The sequence below is a fragment of the Excalfactoria chinensis genome, chromosome 1, assembly GCF_039878825.1.
Source record: "Excalfactoria chinensis isolate bCotChi1 chromosome 1, bCotChi1.hap2, whole genome shotgun sequence".
Taxonomy (NCBI): Eukaryota; Metazoa; Chordata; class Aves; order Galliformes; family Phasianidae; genus Excalfactoria; species Excalfactoria chinensis.
The window spans coordinates 74,024,708-74,042,622 of NC_092825.1; the positions used below are offsets into that span (position 1 = coordinate 74,024,708).

A 17,915-nucleotide genomic window follows, 5' to 3' on the forward strand; every position below is an offset into this window, starting at 1 on the left:
TTCTGCAGTTTTTTTGAGTGTATTTGTTTTTATACAAGCTAAGCTGTAGCCCATAATCTGGACTGTAAAGAGGACGGCTCTTTAGCTGAGGAGGCTCTACCTCAGGCACAGAGACCCGTCTAGGCTTAGGAGGATGTAGGTGAAAGCATCACTGGCATTTTGTACTTCCAGGTGAAAGTACAAAGTATGGGAAGAGCAGATGCATTTTGTTGCACTGAGTATGCTGGAGAAGCCCCTTTCCTCCTCACGGGTTGTCTGGGACGGGGCTAGGTTTTGCATGCTCACTTCCATGCCCCAGCATTTCATTTGCGCTGAGTTCATCTCCCTGCAATTCCATCCCTCTCCACCTTGGGTGAGGGCAGAGTTGAAGATCTGGAGTGAAGCAGCCCTCGTCCCCTGAGCACTTCCCTTATTCCCTGTGGAACTGAGATGTGATGGACGGTCAGAAGTGCATCTGCTGAAGAGGAGCCAGGGTCTGCTTTGTACTACTTACGGCTATCATTCTAGGGGGTGGGCATACAAGCTTGAGGCCCCCAGACCAGCAATTCTCTTGAACTTTTCAAAACAAAGCCATTGGTGCCCCATTCCTCCTATTCCTCTGGGGGCTAAGGTCCCCTTAGGCTGTCTCTTTCGTTTCTTTCTCTTGGATGTTGTATGTTGCTGTCTCTTCTGCTACCTTTCCCTTCCTTTGTGTCTCTATGCATGGGGCAAAAAATTTATCAAGGCCCTCTGAGTAAGAGCAAGGGACTCTGCTGTATGCAGCATTACAGCCAATTACGCACGTGCAATTTATTTCCTTCCTCTATAAACACAACTGTAATCTCTGGCATGTTGTAGTAATCAGCTCATGTACTTTAAACAGTCTCAAAGAAACACAATTCATCACCTTACTGAGTCTGTCTGGTCTGTTAGTGGGTGGGGAAGGGCTGGGATCACAGGCTGCTTTTTAAAAAACACATTGTTTTTATTGTGACTTCAGTACCGTATACATAATGGCAGTTCTATGTGTCAAAGCAACAAACTGTCTCTTTTTGCCATGGTGTTGGTTGCAGTGGTACTGGAACTGTATGTGTGGCTGACTCAATGGTAAGTCTATAACAAGTCACGTGGACTTGAGGCTCCTCAAGCCAGTTCTACTTCCAGCCACCATGTCCAGCCATGGTGTAATGCATGGAGAGGTGATTTCCTGAATGGATGTGTTGCTGGTAGCTCTAACTCCTCAGGCTGCGTTGCCTTTGGGTTTCAATGACCTACTTGCAGGTCCTTAAACTTGGAAAGTAATTTTTAACTGAGATTGGGATGTTTTTTTGGGGTGTATTCAGGATCTGAATGAAGATCTCCCAAAGCAGGATGATACAGCGCATATGGGAGCATGGCTGGAATTAAGGCAAGTACCCCCTTGTTTTGCTTCACTTGTACACCTGAAACTCATTAAGAACAGGTATCTCATTTTAAAGCAAGTTCTGTCCATTTATCTGCACTTGTGGTTACAGTCCTGAGTTGGTAAGCAATCCTCCCTGCAGCTTGTAGATCAAAACATTTTGATTGCAATCTTTGTCCAGTCTTAACTTTATCACAGTTCTATCAGACCAACGTATGTGCATTAGTGAAACCAAAGTGGTGCTGCTGGGCTAACTATCTCAGCAATGAAAGCAGCCTTGGAAGAAGAGGTATTCTGGACTGGCCAGTGAGTTGAAGTAAGCACATACGGTCCAAATGTCAGTACAGATCAGGCCTGCATAACCAAGCTATTAGTTCTGTCCTGTTGTGGGCAGGAAGGATTTTATTCTCAAAACACATGAAGTTTCCATTCCATGGATGACATAATCTTGAAAGTCCCTAGCCAGGCCTGGAGACTTGTGCCCACCCTCCAAAACTGCTCAGCTGTCCTTTCTTCAAACTTCCCTTTGTCCAGACATACAAATTTGTGTTGAACAATTCCCAGCAACTCTTTCCTGCCTCAGATGTTGCTGCCTTATCCTTACCCCGGCCTTCCTGTCACACATGTTCATTATTCCCTGGCTCATCACTCCATCTACTCTCCTCATTCAAGTCTCTTTGGGTGCTCTGAATACTCCTGTAACTTTTTGCACCTGTGTATGGGACACCTCTCATTTTGTTGTCCCTTGGTTTTGTCTTACACCATCCCCACACCCTCACATTCTCAAACCCTTTTTGCTAGAGGGTTGAGCTGTTTTTCCTCTCCTTTTCATATCACTTTCAATTTCCTTGGTCACGCTATCCTCTCTTAAGAGCTTTAAGTCCTCTTATTTGATTGAAGCCATCAAAATAATTAGTGTCCTTAAATTTCTCAGACTGTATTCCCTTTCTTCCGTAGCATAACATCCAAATGCTTTGAACTATCAGCTTGCAAATTTTTGCTACTACCACAGTCTCACATACATTTGGGCCCTTTATACCCTGTCTCAGCTGGTTCTTCCTCATCCCAAGAGCTCAAATCCTTCATATACTGCACCCTTCAGATACTTTTTCCTATTTCAGTTCCTTTCCTAGGATGTGTTCCCAGTCCAAAAAGTTCACTTCCCTTTCTTCAGTGCCCTATGACCAGCAGTTGTTCCTTGTGTGTTTTCCCTGTCTTCCAAGTAACTGCACTGTACTGTTAATGTAACTGGCTCTTAACTTTATTCTCTCTACAAATTCACAACACTGAAAGTTGAAGCCTTTCCCCTTGTTGTCTAGTGAATATCTCTGTATGCATGCCTTCTTCCCTTTTCTGCACTCATTCCAGCACTACTGGACTCACCTCTCATCACCCAGACCAAATCCACTGTGTGTCTGTTGAACTGATAATTTATGGCATCATCTGCTTACAGCAAGCATACAGATTTTCTTGTGAGGATCACCTGATCTCTCACACAATGGCAGTTTTTACACTAATCCTTTGGACAGGTACAGGTAATCCAGTTGCCGACCTGTATAGCAACTTCATGTTTGTACAGGCCTTTAGTTCTGGGTTTACTGCCATTACTTTGAGTTCATCAGTCAATGCTCATGTTTTAAATTTCACCACTTCTGCAGAAGAGATAACATGGTGCAAGCTTCCTCTAGGGAATTATCACTTTCTTCTGTAGCTATATCTGGAGAGACTTTAAATACCTTTCAAGTTGCTATTGTCTCTGATTAATCTTTATTTAATTACTAAATGATGCATGATGCAATGGGTTGCATTGATGTTGTGGTTGTCACAAGGTACTGTATCATGTGAGGACTCATGTGAGGTCTAGCTCTTAATTTTGCTTCTTAGCCAACATGTTTTTCCAGAAAATAAAAGTTCCTATGTTGAGTCAACTTTAGGGTGGGTGTCTTAGTGTTCTTCTATTAAACACCTGTAGAAGTCTGTTGTTTTTTAACAATGGAGGCTTTTCAGTACCCATGCCTCTATGAGCCCATGGTTTCAGGGCTCTCTCTCCTGCCAGTCTGAAGAACAAGGATGCCAATGACAGCTAATGTCCTTTCACCTCCCCTTGCCAATTACTTGCTTCAAATCCCAGTAGAAAACCAGCATTTCTTCCCTTAAACAGAAAAGATAAGCACAGCACTGGAATAAAGTTTGAAAAACTAAGATTTGAGTTTAGTGTTTGTGCCCCTGAGGGGCATCACTCTGCTAGGAAGTGGAAAGTGCGGTTAGGTAATCAAGGCAACAGCAGTACAACAGGCATGTGTAACACATCAAAGGGGAGAATTAGGCAATAATACACACTTGTAAAATTCTGCGGGTTTCCAAGCGTGGGACATCTACCTTAAATGTTTAAAGTATCTTAAGTTTTTCCTTGTTGATTGACTAGTTTCTGAATTCAAAAGAAGAGGCAGGTTGCAGTATGATTGTGTACGTGGATCTGTCTAAACTTTATGCTTTAATTCTGTGTCTAGTGAAGTGGATATTCCTGTCCGTTAAGGACATTACCCTTGCTCTCTTTGACATCATGCAAAGTGCTGTGTAAACACCACTGCCAGCAGATGCAGACTTTTCTTTTTTTAAAGGGAAAAAGGCAAGCTTTCTGCAAGAGATAAGGTGTATGCTGTTATGCTGAGATCCCCAGATTGCTCTTTAAGCTGGGAGAGGGTCCTCCTCTAGAGGTAACTGTCTATTATCTTTTGATTAGGCCAAAGCTTTCCCTGAAAGCATCTGAGGTTAAAGCCTGCAGCAGTTCTGTTTTACAATCCTGAGTAAGTTCATCCTGAACTCTCTGGCAAATGGCTGAATGTATGTATGTATGTATGTATGGTGTATTGCAAGGAAGGAGAATGTTATGTAGCAAAGCTCTACCAATGTGCTATGGGCTGCTTTTTGTCCTGGTCTAAGAACAGCTACAAACTTCAACCACCTCTCTTGACTATTGTGAATCACATGGATTAAGACTGCCCGCAGCTTCTCTTCTGGGAGAAGAGAGGGTGTGCAGCTTGGTCTAGGAATCAGAGCTGGCTGTTAAGAAGTAGGGAAGAGTAACCAGTTTCCAACCTTAGGGGAAGTTTAAGGCTTAGCCTGGTGACTCACATCCCTGCTGAAACACCATTTTGGTCCCTTGTCTTACTACTGAGAAGGCCAGTTACACCTGCTAAACCTCTTTAATTAACAACATGAGATGAGAACTGTAGCAGCATCTTTGTTGCAGAGGGGAAAAAAAAAGTGCACATGTGAAGACTATAAGGAAGCTGAGTTGGCATCTTCCTTTGGCAAACACTAGATTGTCTCTCATCCCTGGTGATCCCAAGAGCAGTAGTGTTTTACAAGACTCATTCACATATGATAGTAAAAGCAATTAACCACAATACAGTCTTCTGCTATGATCGAGGCAGAGCATCCCAAAAAGAAAGAAAGGTAGGTCCCACACAGAATGTATACAGCTTCTGGTCCGACTTCCATCTAACTGAATTGTGAAATCAATCTCTGCCTCACTCATGTCCCATCTCACCATCCTTGCTTGGCCTGCATGGCTCCAGGCTGTTGTAAGATGGCAGCGTGGTCACTACAGCCTCGACAGTGAAGCGGTTTGGAGCACCAAGTCCTGATGCCTCATCTTGGAAGGCAGTGTTATCATGACTATTTGGAGGGGGCCCTGGGGAGGAGTGCCAACGCTTGGAGCGGCACCAGCGGAAGACCAGGATGAAGGTGATGACAATGAAATCCAGAATCAGCTCTGCAAGCTCCATCACAGATAGGACAGAGGATCCAAACCAGAGACTCCACTGATTCCCAAGCTGGGACAAGAGAGTCACTACCTGCAAGAAAAGGAAACAGGCAGCGATGAGAGTGTTTGTTGGAGTCTTTTGCTTCTCCGCCTGCTCCCATTACTAGTACCATTGTGGCACTGGGGAGTTTTTCCCATCTTTCACAGAGACTTGAGAGTCAGCAGTACTGCTAGAATGAACACCTACCACACAGAGGGACATTGTGGTGTAATGGGTGGACGTGGTAAAGTACGTACTGTGAAGGCTGGTGACTCCCCATTGGTCTTGTAGTTCCATTCCTCAAAAAAGATATTCACTTTTGCAACTCCATTCCTGTTAATGAAAAATGGGTATGAGCGATGCTAAGTCCGTAGTCCTTGCATTTCTTCACTAAGCTTAGCTGTCTCCTCTGTCTCCTTCCACTTCTTGTGCTCCTTACACATATACCACCTAGGAGCTTTTCTCCACTTCAAGTTCCCTCAGTTTGTATGAAAATCTGAGGGACCAATTGTGCGCTTCTGGGACTGCACTGTGAACTCCAGCGTTTGTGTCATAATTTAGTATGCGCCAACTCCTGCATCGCTCTTCCTTCCCACTGTTTCACTAGTCCTTTCTGTGACTCTGAACCATATGGCAGCAGCCTTTGGGTTACTCTTTTCAGACTAGCAGCTAACCCTGTAGGAGTCTTCACTTAGGTTCCCAGTCTTTGTTTAAATCTCAGTTTCTCTGCTGGTTCAAGCCTGCTGCCCTTGCCCCAGAGTCCAGTGATCTGACCACTCCATTCACTCTTTTCCCACCTGGACTAATTCTGGTTTTGATAAAACCCCTGTAAATGGTTTCTCACCTCTTGGATGTTATATTGTATTTGTTCTGTTGTGAAAGCATGTAAAAAACCCAATCCTGAAATGAAAGTGCAATAAATTGTGTTACATGACTGCAGTCACCTCTTGTAGATTCGGTACCAGTTGAGGGGGAAGATTAAACCAGAGTTCAGAGCAGTGCTGTGGAGCCAGGACACTACTCCCTTACCTCTGAGACAGCAGAAGGCCAGCGAGAGTATCCAGCTGAGAGCTGGTATTCTGTCATTCTGTAAGACAAGACTGTGTGTTAGCTGCTGAAGTGGTCAGAGCCGCTAGGCCAGGTGTCAGTCCCCAGGCACGCCTGGAAACTCCCTCCCATGTTGAAGTTGAGCCCACTTCCCACTGTGCTTCTGCACAATCTTCAGGAGCTCACCCTAGAGCCAACACTGATGCTCTTCAGCCATTTTGTCTTCCTGATGGGAGAAATATTGTATATGTCTGCACTTCAGCTAGTGGCTCAAGATTTTGCCCTGGTCACCGAATGCTTTCCAACATCCCTAGGAGTAGAGAGTTCCCAATGTAACTTACAAACTTACTTGCAAGGTTTCCGACATTTGTGGAAGCAGCCCAGCACATCAGCTTTGAATTCAGCAAGGAGTTTGTAATAGCAGTAGCCTGAGCAGCAGAGAAAGTAAATCCAGATAAGCTCACAGTATCTATATGAAAAGAAAGTAATGTGCAACAGCAGAGGGAATCCAGAGAGGTCCTTCCACAAGCACAGAAGGACTAACTGTCCAAGAGTGTCTTTTGGCTGTGCCATATCAGAAAGCCTCATTTAAAACAATTAGAGTTACTGGGACATGAGGTGGGCCAAACGGGTTCAGGTGGGCATGAGGTTTACTATGTAATTATATTTATCATATAAATCCTCTCCTGTAAGTACTCACCCCAAGCTACGTGCTTTGTGTAGTCACAATACTCTGCTCCATCAGGTAAGGGATAAAAGTAATAGGCACAGGAGCAGCGCTTTACCATGTTGAGCTGAAAGCAGGAACGAATGCAGACCTGGGAGCACATAATGTGGAAATGCTTGAACAGGAGAACCAAAGCTGTTATACCCTGTATCACATAATCCTATTAACCCTGCCTGTGGACAAGCATGTCTATTAGAGGACTGAAGCATTCCATGAAAGCTGTACAAGCAGCTGGCATGGAACCAGTGATCACAAGTTACCTGTTCAGTGTAGCGAGATGAGTACAGGTTTTGCACTGGCACATCACTGCCATCCTCTGTACAGTCACTGTAACTGCCCCCAAGACGCTCAGTCATCTCCTAGAATATAAAAGTCATTTCACAAAACAGCTAGCACTTTGTTGTCCCATCTCTACACTTATGTGCTACCTACTGCTTTCATCACTACCTGCTCCTTACGCTTACCTCCGGATGCCAGCTCCCCCTGCTTACCTCTGTTTCATTGTTCTCTTATGAATTGCAACCAAATGTTTCTCATCCAGTCTGGCAAACCACTGCTCTTCCTGAACCTCCACCCCTCATTCCAGATGATTAATCCCCTCCCTTTGACACCTTCACTCCATGACAACCCACCTGTATCTACCCACCAAGTTACACCTTTCACACTGAAGTCCCACATCCACAGCTCTTATCCCTCCAGCTGCTGCCTCACCTTCCTCATGCTGATGGAGGTCTCAATACCTGGACGCACATTGAAACCCCCATCATCCATGAAGGCTGGCTCATTCTGATCGTGGACCATGACCCTGGCTCCAGTTACCGTTGACAACAGAGGGATGAAATCATTCTGCTCGGTGCGCACCACCAGAGAGAGGCCTGAGGACATGCCAGAGAACAAGGGATGTCACGGGTGGTCATCATGTGGGGAAGGACAGAGAGCAGAATGGTTACATCTGGATCAATAAGAAGTAAAGGGAGACAAATGTTAACCAGAGCTGAACCTAAGCTGTGTGGAAATGGGAGCGTGGCTAAAGGAAGACCAGAGAGAAGGCTGGAGGCTCCAGGAGAGGCCGGAGAAAACTGGATTTCTTAATTGCTACTTAGAAAAGACCAATCTGGGAATGGAGAGAGATTTCATGGAGAGAATTGGAATTAAACAAAAGACTGAAGACTGGCCCTAGAGAGGCTTCAGGAAGGTTAGAAACATGCACAGATCAGCTGCTGAAAATGTTAAATGCCAAAGGAGGAGGTCAAGACTAAACTCTCTCAGGAGAGCAGCACTAGAGCTCAACAGAGACTTCAGGAGCTGACAGTGAAAGTCCTGAGGGAGCAGTGAACATAAGGATCAGGCACTGATGGGAAAGAGAGTTCAGTAAGACAGCAGTGAAGGACAGCCATGTCCATGACAGACACCTCCACATGGGTCAAAGCAGAGTTGGGATGAGACAGAGCAGAGCTGCAATCTACCACTGGCTGCCTGTAACTCCTCCGGTCTTACGGACTCCCTCCATGGGGAAAACAGCTAAGCCAAAAGTGCCTCTCACCATTATTAATCCCAGGCAGAGAGGATGTCCACAGGCTGCTGCTGTTGTCATTGAAGGTGTAGCAGTTCCCATACAAGGGATGGTGGAAGTGGGTGTAATTCCTGTGATGGGAACAGAAATATTCACACAGGTGAGAAGGGCTGTGAGACCAAGAAGGACTTCCTGAAAGGAACAATTCTCTTCCACCTGCACAGAGAGGGGCTTAGAGCAGAGTGTTTGTTATGTAAACTAACCTGAACAGGGAAAAGCAATTAAAATCTGCTGTAAAAAATGTCCTAGAGCTAGATAGGTTTTATGTGTTTTCTTGTACTGCTAGCATTTGATAGCCAGGTGATTTTTTGTTGTGTGTTTTTTCTTTAGCAGTATCAGCAATTACTGTATTATCTTAATATTGACAAAGCTCTTAGCTTTCTGTACCCCTTGCCTTGCCGATGGGTTTAATTTCATTGCCTCTTTGGGGCTTCTAAACCATAATGGCAGGAGAGACGTGCAATGCTGTTTTTTCACTGTCTTTCTCCTCTCCTCTTCCTGTATGAAGCTGACACATACGACTTCAGCACTGCCTATCACCCTCAGTATGCACACCAGCCTTCTATGTTGTATGCTTGGGCTTTGCAGCAGTATAATGATTTCATTTATGTGAAACTTGTGGGAAGAAGAAGAGAAACCATCCTCTGAGGTCCGTAGCTTCCCCCTGAACCCAGGCACAAAATGCAGGTGTCAGTAGGAATAAACAGTGGGGTGTTTCTACCACTTACGCTTTGTCACATGTTGCTTCGTTGAAGCGGCAAGCATAAATAAAATTCTCAAAGTCAGACTCATCCAGGTCTTTCGCATCAGGCATCTGTGCCAGGATATTGATGTAGTGAAAGCTGTACCATTCCCGCACTGCATCCACTCCCGAGGAGTACGTCTGATGGAAACAATCCTCATTGTTTTCACTGCACTGTGAGAATGAATAAAGCAGCTGTATCAGGGAAGTCTTGTCCTAGAGGAGGTGGCTGTGCTCCCCCAGCAGGGTATAGAAACAAAGCAGAGTGAGCAAAAATGCTCTGTGGCACCGCTGTGTTAAAAGAAAAAGGCAATCAGTAGCACAGGGGAAAGTAATCCCTCAGTGTAAGAGAGACACCAGGTCAACAGGCATGGGTGAGTGAGACTTTGGAGACAGCAAACTGCAGTGTGGTGTGCAGCGTGATCTACTGTATGTAAAACCTATGTGATATAAAACCAGAAGCATTAAATTCTAGCATGGGGAGCCCTCCCTTCAGGGTGTGTCCTGAGAAACTCGGTGACCCCATGGGAACTCCATTTAACTGGCAAATGATTCCCTTCAGTGCCTTTTAAAATGCAAATACAGATACCTAAGGCCAAAGAAGATACTGCCCAGGAGCAAATATGGCCATGATCAAATTCTGCATGGCCCACAGCCATGCAATACCATCCCTATTCAACAATTACAGAGCAATACTATGGCTGTTAGTAAATGGCTCTGAAAGACTGATGTAGCTGTCAGGAAGGATGAGGTTTCCCTGCCTCACCTAGGAACAGATGGGCACTGACATGGGCAAGTCTTCCACAAAAATAGGGACGGGACTTGGGGAACAGTAATACGCTGGGAAAAGGCTTCAACTCCACCTTCATCTGTCATCAAGAAAAGCCAGCAACAAAAATCCCTCTGAAGGGTATGGCCACAGAAGTGGGCAGACAGGGGTCAGAGCGGGTAGCTCAGAACACAGCTTGGAATCTCACCAGAACAAAGCCAATTTTCCAGTCGTTCTTGTCCACCGAGGGACTGTTTTCTGGCAAGCTGACCAAGTTATCCCGTTTCTGCCTCCGCAGAGGATGGCGCTGAACATGATGGAGCAGGCTCCTCGAGGTGCGCCTCCGTGAGAACTGCGCTGACCCGTCACTTCGTGCCAGGGACATGTTATAGTCATAAAGGTCCAACAGTGTCTGATGGGTGATTTGGTCCAGTTCGTCCAGCTTCTTCCGAATGGCACTGTACCTATACGGTGGGAGAGAGGAGCCTGCAGGATGAGGGCTGGATGCACACGAACAGTTCTGAGTAAGACGTGCGGCAGAGTTTAATGGGGTGATTCAGGACATTCCCACTGACTGCTGAAAATCCAGCCCCTTTGCTAGAGGCCACTGTTTCTTGTAGGAGATAAGGAAGTGCAACTGCTTCTGCCCTGGGAAAGTTTTCAGAGCAGCCTACTAACACACCACCAGGTAGAGCAGCTTAAACGAACACGGTTTACTGTGAATGCCCCGTGACAGCAAAGGCTCACAAGAAGCTTCCCTTCCACCTGCCCTTCTACAAGTCAATGACCAAGAAGAGAACACGAATACATGCCTCTGTTCTATGCCCATGGAGGTCAAGGCAGTTGAAAGCTCTGGGAGACCATTTCTTACCTGTATGGGTTGAGTGTGCACAGCGTCACCGCAGGGAAGGTCAGCCTGTCCGAGTTGAGGTTGAGGTTGAGGTTGACAGGGTAGCTGAAGTACTCCCTGTAGAGGATTCCAAACTGCCAGTACATTAAGCCGAAGGTGAGAAAGAAGAGGACAGACCAGAAGGCCGTCTTCATCTTGTTCTTTTTAGAGCACACCAGGCGAATAGCTCCGTGGATGGTCGTGTTGCTACAGAAGAACTGGAACAGCTCCTGGTAGGAACCATAGAACTCGATGAGGCCCTCCCTCTCATCTTCCTTCTGCTGCTGCTCTGCTTCCTCCTTGCACTGCCTGGTCTTCTCCTCTGCTGGCATCTTCTCTGCCTTCACAGACCCACCCTGAAACACAAATTAAGAGTGAGGTGGGCTTCCCGCAGGATCACAGCTCGGATAGCCGCTGCTCCCACCCCCCTCCTCCCTCATCCCACCAGGTCCCGACAGGTGACAGACACTCCCCGCTTCCCACCCGAGCCCGCAGCCCTCCCGCAGCCGCCGACCCCCGCGGGACTGACGCGGGGCGCCGTGCCCATGGCGGGGCCGTCCCGCGCCGTCGGGGCGGGTAGGCGGCGGGCCGGGAGCGGGGCCCAGAGCTCGCTTTCCCCAACGCTGCCGGCTCGCTCGCAGCTCCCTGGCTGGGCTGGGACTGGTTCCTTTCCAGTTGGAGCCAGCACCCCGCCCGGCTCCTGCCCTGCCAGCCTCTCCCCGCCCACCCCTCCTTCCCTTCCCCTTCCCCCCGGGCCGCTCCCGGCGAAGAAAAGCCTCTTTAAACTCTCAAGTGTCCGCGGCCGGGCGTGGGCAGCCGAAGTCCCGGGGTCTGCTCTAGGGGGTCACCTTGGCGGCGCCGCGCCGTCGGAGATCGCTGCGCGGTGGCGTCCTGGCGGCCCCCGGGACCCCGCCGGGAGCTCGAGGCCATCGCGGTGCCCCCAGCAAGGAGCCGGCAGCCCCGGCCAGGTGGGGCCCAGGGAACGGCGCTGCTCCCCACCGCCCCCCCGGCGGCGGGGACGCGGCGTCCCGGCGGCAATGCGGAAAGCGAGCTGGCAGGGCTGGTCCGAGAACATAGGGACGGGGCCGCTTTCCCCCTTTCGCACTCAGCACGTCCAGGGCTCCGCCAGGGCCAAGCCGTGCCCTCGGAAGCGTCGGTGAGGTGCATCACGGTGCTGTATCGTGGGGGCACACCGGGATCCTGCGTCCCAGCTGCGCTTTTTGTGTGGTTATAGCTACTGGATTTCACAAAGCCGAGGGAGATGGGGTGAAGTTGGAGTGAGCTTTTAGTGGGGGCTGGGGCTAGGGCAGGCTCACGGGGATGAGGTGATATGCATGAAGGAACACTGCTTTTGCTGGTTCGTTAATGAAGAAATCTCACATCCAGAATGAGCTAGCCCAGACATCGCTGGCAGCAAGTCTCAATAGGCTGCGACAGGGAAGTGGAGGCCTCTCGTCCTTATCCAGCGCCTCGCAGGTTCCTCAAGCCACATGTGCCCAGCAGTCTGCCTGCCTTTGTAACTCAGGAACCGCATCTCCAACTCTTCTCCAAACGACTTAATCTGTTTGAGGCTTTCGCTTCTTTCTTTGTGCCCGCCCTCTTTGGGTCAAGTCCTTGTTCCAATTCATCTACTGCATTTCCTGGGTTTTGATCCTGACTGGAGCGTGCAGCAGTTTGGTTGGTGACGCAGCCACTTCATGTTGCAACACACCACGCTAGAAAATGGCGAGGAGCAGCACCCTTCTGAGGCTGGTGGAGTGTGCCAGGAGCAGCCCTGTGATAGCTGCTTGCTGCTAACCCGCAAACACCACCCCGAGCTTCTCCTAGCTCCACCCCAGGTCAGAAGCAAAACAAGAGTATTCTTCTGTCGTTGTAAACTTAGTTATATCAAGCAGTTTGTTCTGAACTTACTATTTGAAGAACAAATTGCAAAGAATGGAGGGGATGGGGAGAATGAACAAAAATTGTTCACGAATGCCAGTTGCAAATCAGTTCCTTAAGCTCATTAGAAATACTTTTCTTTTTAGGGGGCGGATGTGAGCTCTTTCCTCTTGTGCTGCTTGCATGCTTTATGCACTTGGATGCACACAGAGAATCCCCACAGGTGCACATCAGCATTGTCGTTCAGCCTGGTAGGCTTATCCCTTAACCTCTGTGAACATATACGGATGTATAGCAGTTGCAAAGCATCAGCCTTTACAGTCAGCACTGGAGCTATAATCTGGGAGCTTCCTGGGGAGTGTGTTTGTAACTTGTTTGACTACATTATTGTAATTTCCTGAAGTTATACTCAGTGATGCTAACGGATTATCCATCAGAACTGCATCTGTCTTACTGGAATTGTGCCTTAAATACAAAACCAGCCAACCAACCGATCAACTGAAAATACAACATGCAAACAGAATCCAAATTGCCTTGTATCTGAAAGTCCCGCTTTATGGTCATTTAAGCCAGTGACACTCACAAAACAGCTTAAGCCCCATTTGGCAGAGCTGATAGTTGTGCATTCTATGATTCCCACAGTAATTAAAAGCATTTCGACTTATCTTCAACTGACCATTGCAATTGTACTTAGAAACGCAATTCCTTTTTGCTAGGTGAAAGAAAAACCTAATTGGCAGATCTAGATATAATTATTTTTCAGCCTTTTTCCATATGTCATGCTTTCTTTTCTTATAAAGAATTTTAAAACCCAATCTTGTTGGCTCTTGCAGTTTCCAGCTGCTGCCAGCTGTGTTCAAAGTGCTTCCCATTGTCCTCTCTCATGCTAGTGAGGTGCTCAGGCTGCTAGATGTTATCTGCTGTTGTTCAGATAGCAGCCCTAAGCAGCCTCAGGTGATCTCCAGTCATTTCAGTCACGTGAATGTCTCAGTTTGGCCGTGGCTTTGAGAAATTTTGATGTTTTTGTGGTCACACAGGTGTGCCGCAATGTGACTGACAGCTCACAAAGTCAGATGAGCTGGACCACCTGAAGAACTGCTTTCCTACCCAGTACAGTTGTCCTTGGGCATGCATGACTGCAACAGGAGGTGAGGTGGAATCACAGTGCAGTTCATGGGAGTGACTCGTGTGGATATTGTAGGTGATCAGCTATGCCTCTGCCTTGAGCTTCTCTCACTTCAAATGTCTTCTGAGCACTTTGCCCACCCCCAAGTTTCTGGATATTTCTACACCATGGTCATTTACTGAGGCAGGCCGTGCCAGGTGGAACAAGTTTTGGCAATAATCATTTCCCCAGCCCTGTTCAGGCTCAGCAGTTACAGAGTGAATGGTCCAAGTCTTCCATTAGGAAGAATGATCTTTCTCTGGGCATTACATACTCTTTTTGGAGGCTTTGATTCATCATCTATATATGACCTGTAACCAAGCTTCGAATCCCAGGAGCTTTACACTGAAAAGATCCTTCTCTTTTGGATGTCTGACTGCAGGTTCTCTGCCGAGTGGAAAGCATGCTGCTGCTGAGGGCAGTGCTTCTGAATACTGCATCCTTGCCAGCTGAATGCATGACCGCTTTTTATTGCTACTGAGCAACCTCTGAGTAAATGTGAATCATTTTTATGGCATCAAATTTGAAATGTTCCCTTATCAGGTATGTCTCCTATCAGCCCAGGTAGGAATGTGATAATGATCTGTAGTGCACACAACATTTTAAAATAGTACAAGCTTCTTGTTATGCAACGTGTTGCTACTGTGGTGGGAGGAAAAGGAAGGCTCTCTCTAGAACTTGATTTCTATGGATGGACTTGGGTTGCAAGTGTAACATATTTTGAACCACTTGAAAGCCTTTAGGTCATTTTAGGGGTATTTTTGTATATGTATATAGGTGACTGTGTTAGACAAAGCTTTTCCTTCTGCAGCAGGGTGGTAGCAGCAATTATTTCTGGCTTATTTCTGCATTATCTCCAGCTGATTATATATTTCTACATTAAAACTAGCAACTCAGAGTGTCAAGGAATAGCAACACAGATGGTGCTGCAAATGAACTGAAGTGTCTGACCTAAGTGTCTGGCCAGGCTGGTAGCAGGTGAAGATGGATAGATGTGGGGCTACACTCTGTATTGCTGTTGCTTTTCAGGGAGAAGTTACTTACTCAGGATTCACAGAATCGCTTGAGGGAGAGGTGATGATTTTGAAACAGGATCATTTAAAAAGAAACACTGCAGAGTAGCCTAATGGGATATCGAGTGCCTTTGTCTTTGTTACTTAAAGCGGCCCTGCCAGGTGGCAGTGGTGTCTATCCCACATAATTGTTGACACCAACAGCAGCAGAAGCATGTCCACATACTCACTCTCACACCACTGAGTCCCAAGAAGACTCCTTTCCAATGTATTTATTTTTTACCTTGTAGGAACAGAGAGCAATTCTGGTGATGCAGAAAGGGAGCCTTGTGGGAAAAGCAAAGCAGTAAGTTTTATCCCCTTCTCTCAGAATGAAAGATGGGAGATGATATGGTAGATATCATGAAAATAATGTCGTAGGTCTGAGAACATCTTGTGTATATAAGAAAATGCATTTCTCTTCCTGGACGGAAGGATGAGGTTAGCAAGAGTGAACCCCATAAGACATGTGTGGTTCCTCTTTCTTTGCTGTCCACATGTTGCAGTGTGGTAGGAAGTCTGGAGAGTCACATCCTGCCCTAGCTGACAAACCTGACCTGGCTGCTGAAAACCTTTGTTCTCCCATCTGTTGTCTTTGCTGCAGAACAAGGGATGCTGCCTGCTGCAAGCACGGCATCCATTTGCACACTGAAGCAGCTGAATCGCAAAGACCCTGTGGTACCTGAGCCATGCTGCTTTGTACAGGCTCGAGTCAGCTGCTGAAAATTGCTGGGCAATGAAGATAGAATTTCCAGCTCTCTCTCTGCTGCATATTTCCTAAATCTGGGGTCATGTGTAGGCTCAGCCAGGTTAACAGCTCAATACACTGATCTCATCCAATTGCAAGAGGGTTGACTGTGGAAATGGCCATATGAAAATTACCTCTCACCAGCGTGGGTAAGGCTAATACCTGTCTGAGAGATCAAAACCAGGAAGATCTCTGTTCTGAGGGGCAATCAATCAGTGGGAGATCAGGATAGAGATTCCATGAGATTTTTTTCCCCCCTGTTCTCCTGCTTAGCCGAAATCTTTAATTTCCTCATTCCAGCCCTAACAATATGACTATTATAACAACCAGCCGACTCCCCAGGCCTGCATCCCCACCTCTTTTGTGATCTCTTCTGCCTGTTCCTGGAAACTTGAAGCAGACACAGCCACCTCAGACCAGTTTTTCTTGACACCTGTTCCTCAGCCAACAAGAATCATGCGGTTGTGCCTCAGTTACACTCTGAGCACAGCACAGCACATGGCACAGTGCAGCAGATTTGCTTGCTGGACACAGATGTTAGCTGCTGCCCACCTGGAGGTTTATTCAAGCTGGCATTTAAGGCAACCTCATCTGTGTTTACCTCCATTTTTGACACTGCCACATGTACACATCCAGGTGTACTTCCACCACAAGGATTACAAGTTGTTTCTGCTTCTTGGCTCTGCTCTGCTGATGATCTGTCTCTGGAAAATAAGCGGGAATTAAGCCTTTCATTAAGGACACACATCCACAGATCCATTCCTATACCAGTGAGGACAGATCTCACAGACAAATGTCTTGAGGAAACACATGCCATTACACCTTCCACAAAGGGCAGAATTGAAGACATCACCTCCTTTCTCATCTCCTTTGCAATAGTTATATGGATTTGACTCGTTCTACTGCTTGAGAGGTTTTCTGCCCTCCTAGGCAATATGAACCTCAGAAGATCTCAGTCTCAGAACATAACACTCCTGGCCAAAATTTTGGTACATAAAGTGATTTCCCTCAAGTAAAACTCACGGAATCAGGAAAGGATTTTCTTCCTCTTCCCTCTCCCCCTCCCCTTCCTGCTCCCCTTCCTTTTCCCTTTCCCCTTCCCCCTTCCTTTCCTTTCCCTTCCCTTTCCTCTTTCCTTTCCTCTTTCCTTTCCTTTGTCTCTTGGTCTCAGAAGAGAACAGTGAACCACAACTCCTAGAATATTTCATTTTTCTATTTCCACTTTTCATGTGAAGGGAAAGGTAAAACTCACTGGGAGTCATGAGACTGCCCCTCTTTGTTCCTGGCTGCTTTGCCTACAGCATTAGAGTAAGCATTTTGGTTTCAGATACTCTGTTTCTCATTTTATTTATTAGTTTCAATTCCAGTCATGTTGTATTATATTGTGTTCTTTCACATTCCGCTACTATATTTAATAAATCAACCTTTTCTGTAGCTCACTGCTGCTGCTATCCTTCATCCAGGCCCATCTCCCTACCTTTCCCCTTCCCTCCTCTTCCCTTTCCTGGGGTGAGGGTCTGTGGGTCTCTTTACCCCCTTGTCATGGAAGCTAGGCCAAACCAGGACCATGGCAGCAATACATCTCTTGGTTTGGTGCTATGCAATGCATAGTAATTGATGTAATTGATCTTCTTTGGTAAGAACTTAATAGGGTATGGATAGTATTTCATGGGAGGATACATCAGTGAGAATAGTGTGTATATACGTAAATGTATAAAACAAGAGGTGTAAAACAGAAATGAATAATGAAATCCCTGTTAAATAAACACATGACTTCAGAAGCGGTTGAAAAAGGAGAAAAGAGAATGGTGTTGAAAGTGGGAAAAGGAGAGTGAGATGAATGGAAAGGTAACTAACAAGGGAAAAAGAAGAACACTGTGCCTTCCTTCCCCACCTGGATGTGGTGGTAAGTTTTGCAGGGTGCAGTGACACTGCAGTATAGACTAGCAAATTATACAGCTCCCAGAAGATGACTCACTCCAGACAATTCAGAGCACAGGAGGCAAACAGACTGCAGTTAATCCACAAACCCTTATAACAATGGAGTGTTGCTGTTCCTCTTTGCAGTCATGTTCCACTCATTTTTCTCTCCTTGTCACTGTTGGTTTGCCCTATCTGGACCTCTTAGCACT

The 17,915-nt window shown here is 46.7% G+C and overlaps 1 protein-coding gene across 2 annotated transcripts; it reads right to left on the reverse strand.

The window, feature by feature from the left end:
- Positions 1 to 4,905: 4,905 nt before the first annotated feature.
- Positions 4,906 to 11,484, reverse strand: SCNN1A (sodium channel epithelial 1 subunit alpha). Of its 2 annotated transcripts, none has more exons than XM_072338117.1 (13): positions 11,467 to 11,484; positions 10,920 to 11,293; positions 10,257 to 10,512; positions 9,266 to 9,453; positions 8,508 to 8,608; positions 7,676 to 7,839; positions 7,225 to 7,323; positions 6,938 to 7,055; positions 6,587 to 6,665; positions 6,220 to 6,277; positions 6,035 to 6,090; positions 5,448 to 5,523; positions 4,906 to 5,241 (listed from the first exon to the last, which is right to left on the reverse strand). In XM_072338117.1, the coding sequence occupies exons 1-13, from the start codon at positions 11,482 to 11,484 to the stop codon at positions 4,915 to 4,917; spliced, it is 1,914 nt and encodes a 637-aa protein (XP_072194218.1). In that variant the 3' UTR covers positions 4,906 to 4,914. The 2 variants fall into 2 exon arrangements, with proteins under 2 accessions (XP_072194218.1, XP_072194209.1); XM_072338108.1 differs by having other exon boundaries at positions 11,452 to 11,484.
- Positions 11,485 to 17,915: the final 6,431 nt, after the last annotated feature.

Excerpts from the sequence above, each read along its gene's own strand:
- SCNN1A (XM_072338108.1), bottom strand. The coding sequence starts at position 11,484 with ATGGGCACGGCGCCCCGCGTCAGTCCCGCGGGG. Across the intron at positions 7,056-7,224 it reads CATCTCGCTACACTGAACAG|GTCTGCATTCGTTCCTGCTT; the intron begins GTAACTTGTGAT and ends ATGTGCTCCCAG. Across the intron at positions 6,666-6,937 it reads CACAAAGCACGTAGCTTGGG|GCTACTGCTATTACAAACTC; the intron begins GTGAGTACTTAC and ends TCTGCTGCTCAG.